The sequence below is a fragment of the Mustela nigripes genome, chromosome 18 (assembly GCF_022355385.1).
Source record: "Mustela nigripes isolate SB6536 chromosome 18, MUSNIG.SB6536, whole genome shotgun sequence".
Taxonomy (NCBI): Eukaryota; Metazoa; Chordata; class Mammalia; order Carnivora; family Mustelidae; genus Mustela; species Mustela nigripes.
The window spans coordinates 5,766,380-5,770,434 of record NC_081574.1 but is presented as its reverse complement, the minus strand read 5'-3'; the positions used below and the strand labels follow the sequence as shown (position 1 = coordinate 5,770,434).

The following is a 4,055-nucleotide window of genomic DNA, read 5'->3' as shown; positions in this document are numbered from 1 at the left end:
ATACTACAAAACCTATTTTTTATTTTAATATCTAATTTCATGAATTCTAGTTTTTAACCAACTGTTCTTGATATCAGAAGAAACTCCAAATGAGAAATTCATCATATTCTCACAGTTTAAATATACCACAAAAAAAGAAAAAAATTCTACCTGAGCACAATGTATCATGTGAAATGTTCCAAGAAGCTTCACCTGGGGAGCTGGCTCGGTTATCAAGGGACTTTTCAAGCATCTGTGAAGCTGAAAACAATCACACACTTCATCAGACACAACTCTGACACATTAGTAGATGAAGCCCATGGTAAGCCTGGTTTTCCACACACCTATCTACATCTGGTACTTCATATCCCAGACCTACTATAAAACAGTAAGCACAAAAAACATACTCAAATCTATTACAGATGATGAGATTCATAAAAAATAATCTACACATATCAGGTTATAAAAAGGATTAAATCAGAGGATAATTAAGGTTAGAAGAGCTTTTGAGGGGTGCCTGGGTGGCTCAGTCAGTTAAAGCACCTGACTCTGGGTTTCAGCTCCAATCACGATCTCAGGGTCCTGGGATCAAGCCCCAGGTCGGACTCTAGGCTCAGCAGGACATCTGCTTCTCTCTCGGCTCCTCAGTCTCCCACCCCACTCATGCTTGCTCACTCTCTGTCTCTCTTAAATAAAATCTTTTTAAAAAATTAAGATAATAGAAATAAAGAAAAACAAAAACCAATGCAAGAGATATTTAGTCTAATGTAGATTCCCTCAAAAGAAGACCCTGATTTATTTTTTTAAAAAAGAAAACATCCCAGGGGTGCCTGGGTGGATCAGTGGGTTAAAAGGCCTCTGCCTTCGGCTCAGGTCATGATCCCAGAGTCCTGGGATCGAGCCCCGCATCGGGCTCTCTGCTCAGCGGGGAGCCTGCTTCCTCCTCTCTCTCTGCCTGCCTCTCTGCCTACTTGTGATCTCTGTCAAATAAATAAAATCTTAAAAAAAAAAAGGAAAAGAAAACATCCCAAATATACTAAAAATTACAAAGGGGTTATAAAAAAAAATAGGATTCTCAACCTATACATACAAAAACTATGTACCCAATATGTGCTTAAAATATATGTTTTAAAAGTATGAACTCAATATAGGCTTTAAAAATCTCAGTGATGCATAAGATTTTCTGGAAGAAAATATTAACAAAGTGTACCCAGATGTAGACAAAAATGTGTTAATCTGTTGATTTGTTAAGACAAAAATATGTAAAGAGAAAAAAACCTTTCCACCACAATTTACTGACCAAGCAATCTGCTCATTTTCACTTTATAAAACGTGAGCACTTACACGTAGGGGAGAGGTTCTCCCTTTTCTTCTTCATCTCCTGTAATCTCCTTTGCATTGCACTATGCTGACCGCTGCACATTTTAATGGTGGGACTATACATCAATGAGCCATTAGATTCAAATAAGAGAACAGGTACATCATTATCTGAAAATAAACAAAAATTTATTTAGCTAAAAAAAAGGCCAGAAGTTTTAATATAACAATATGATTTCTTTTGAGGAACACCCCCTCCGCATCCACCCCCCCAGTCTTCTTTGTCCCCTGCAACAACATCACCTACTACTACCAACAGTCTTTTCTTCACCCCGCCACCCCCACGAGCAGTAACACTGGTGAGGAAACTGTTGGCCAACGTTTGCTGAGAAATGTCCACATGCCAGGCACTGTGCTAATAATCACCAGCACACTATGTGCGCCGCTTCATTCAACCTTTCCCTAACCCAGTGCATCAGCTTATCCGTCTCCCCATGTAAAGATGAAGAAATCAACACACCAAAGTTAAGTAACTTGTTTATACCCAGGATCATACAACCAGTGAGAAGGTAAAGCTAGAACGCAATCTGGTTCCTAAACGCTTGACAAAGAGGGCAGAATGTATCACCCCGAACATGCCACTTTGGCATAAGGATTATTTTGAGCAAAATGCCTTAAATCACAGAAGGTGAAAGGTATCAGGACGCCCCCCACCCCTACCTCAAGCTTCTTCCTAAAGGCAGGAGGTACAACCCCCCTTTGAAAGACGCACCCCTCCATATTATCACCAGACATGGGGAGCTGATGCCAAGAGAATTCTGTGAAACAGATCTTGTTAAAGAAACGCCCACCCTACTTTGGTTCCCCTTATGTCTTACTTTTCCACAACTGCCTCTCCTATTCAACATAAGCACTAAGGTTCTACTTCTTTGGGATTTTATCTCCTATGAGAGCCTGCATGTCACAAAAAAACTTATGCTCTTCTCCCATTAATCTGTCTTTTTATAACAAAGCCCCAGCTAGGAACCTAAGATGGGCACAGAAACAGTTCTGCCTCTAACAGTAGTGTTTACTCTGAGTCTCAGAAACCACTACCCCTAGCCAACCCTCTCTGACCCTCAAAGGACACACACATCAAATTTGGGGTCAGGAGTCCATCAGCCGTGAAATGAGAGCTAAACTGGATGTGGGTGCACTGCTATGTGTTTCTGGAATCCATACCTCGCATTTGCTCAAGGAGAACGTCAGGGCTCTGACCACTTCACCCACCAATAAAAAGACCAAGAATCATTCAATATCTTCTCCTTTGCAACTCTTAAGCTTGAACAACTCAAACTACACATCTGCCAATATCAGATAAGTCAATTTTACCTGTAATACCTTATATTTGTAGTAATTAAAAAGCAATTTTTACTAAGATATAAATTTAATCCAAAAAGATTAAAAAAAAATTTCAGTATCATTTTGCCAAATCTTTTTAAATACACCATTACTGGTGTAGGAAGGCCCAAAAAGCAAGAGTCTAAAGCTGACAGGAGAGCGGTACAAGGCTGACCTGAGGCTGAAGGGGTCAGCCTCCTGAGGCTGGAGGCTGACCAGACCACAGAGGGCATGCGGGGCTGGAGGGCACATCAAACATACAGTTTCATCGGAAATGCTCTTCCTTACGACGCCGTGAGGGAGGGGAAGCCCTGGATGGGGTGTGCACCTGACTTGTCGTTTACACCCTCGACTCAAGGAAGCTGACAGATGGTTAAGGACATAGTGCCTCTAGGGCCCAGTCACAGAGCCGCTAGGAGGGTTCCCATGGATTGATGCTTAGAGAAAATCAGTGGAGGATCCAAGCAATCATTCAGAAGCAAGGGTAAGGATCATGGTGCGTAACTGGCATCAGGCAGAAAGGTCAAGAGCTACTCCATGTGTCTGGCCAGAGCAGCAAGGAGACGAGTTAGTGCGAGGCTGGTAGGGAGGGACCAGCATGGCACCAAGAGAAAGAGGCCTGATTATCAGGCACTGGGAGGACTCAGCACAAAAACAAAGGATAAAGGCAATGTTTTTTGGAAGTTATCTGGCAGCACTACCTATACAAGCGAAATGTTCTTGTCAATTTTGTTGCATTACCCTGACAGATTTAAAATAAAACTTGATAATTCTGCATGAGAAGTTTCAAAATACAGAGCAGAGAATTCGTGACATGGCAAGAGACACTACAATAAAAAGTGGAGGAATGAGTGCTTCTTATTTCTATGCTATGCATTATAAAGTTACCGAAATTGCTTCCATGTACCAATGATGTGTTGGGATTGGGCTGAAACACTGAATTTAGGTAGAGAAAAAGGCAAAAAAGAGAAATACAAAAACCCATATGGTACTTCAGAGTTTTATGATCTTCTAAAGTATTTTTAAAAATTAAAAGAGTACATCTAGCCAAAAAAAAAAAAAAAAGTCCAATTTTTAAAATGGGCAGAGGATCTAAACAAGACATTTTTCCAAAGAAGACATACAAATAGCCAACAGGTACATAAAAAAGAGTCAGCACCACTCATCACGAGGGAAATGCACATCAAAACCACAATGAGATTCCAACAGTACACTAGAATGATTATTATCAAAAAAACCAGAAATAGGGGCACCTGGGTGGCTCAGTGGGTTAAGCCTCTCTGCCTTCGGCTCAGGTCATGATCTCAGGGTCCTGGGATAAAGTCCCACATTGGGCTCTCTGCTCAGCAGGGAGCCTGCTTCCCCCGCCCCCCCCCCCC

General features: G+C 41.5%; 1 protein-coding gene across 3 annotated transcripts in view; it reads right to left on the bottom strand.

Annotated features, from left to right (window-relative positions):
* The window catches only part of MCPH1 (microcephalin 1), a 238,384-nt gene that overhangs the window by 196,485 nt on the left and 37,844 nt on the right, over positions 1–4,055 (bottom strand). For all 3 annotated transcript variants that reach the window (XM_059384224.1, XM_059384225.1, XM_059384226.1), the window contains 2 exons: positions 1,324–1,467; positions 151–240 (listed from right to left, as the gene is read on the bottom strand). In XM_059384224.1, coding sequence (XP_059240207.1) covers positions 151–240; positions 1,324–1,467 — 234 coding nt within the window. The remainder of the gene's footprint in view (positions 1–150; positions 241–1,323; positions 1,468–4,055) is intronic.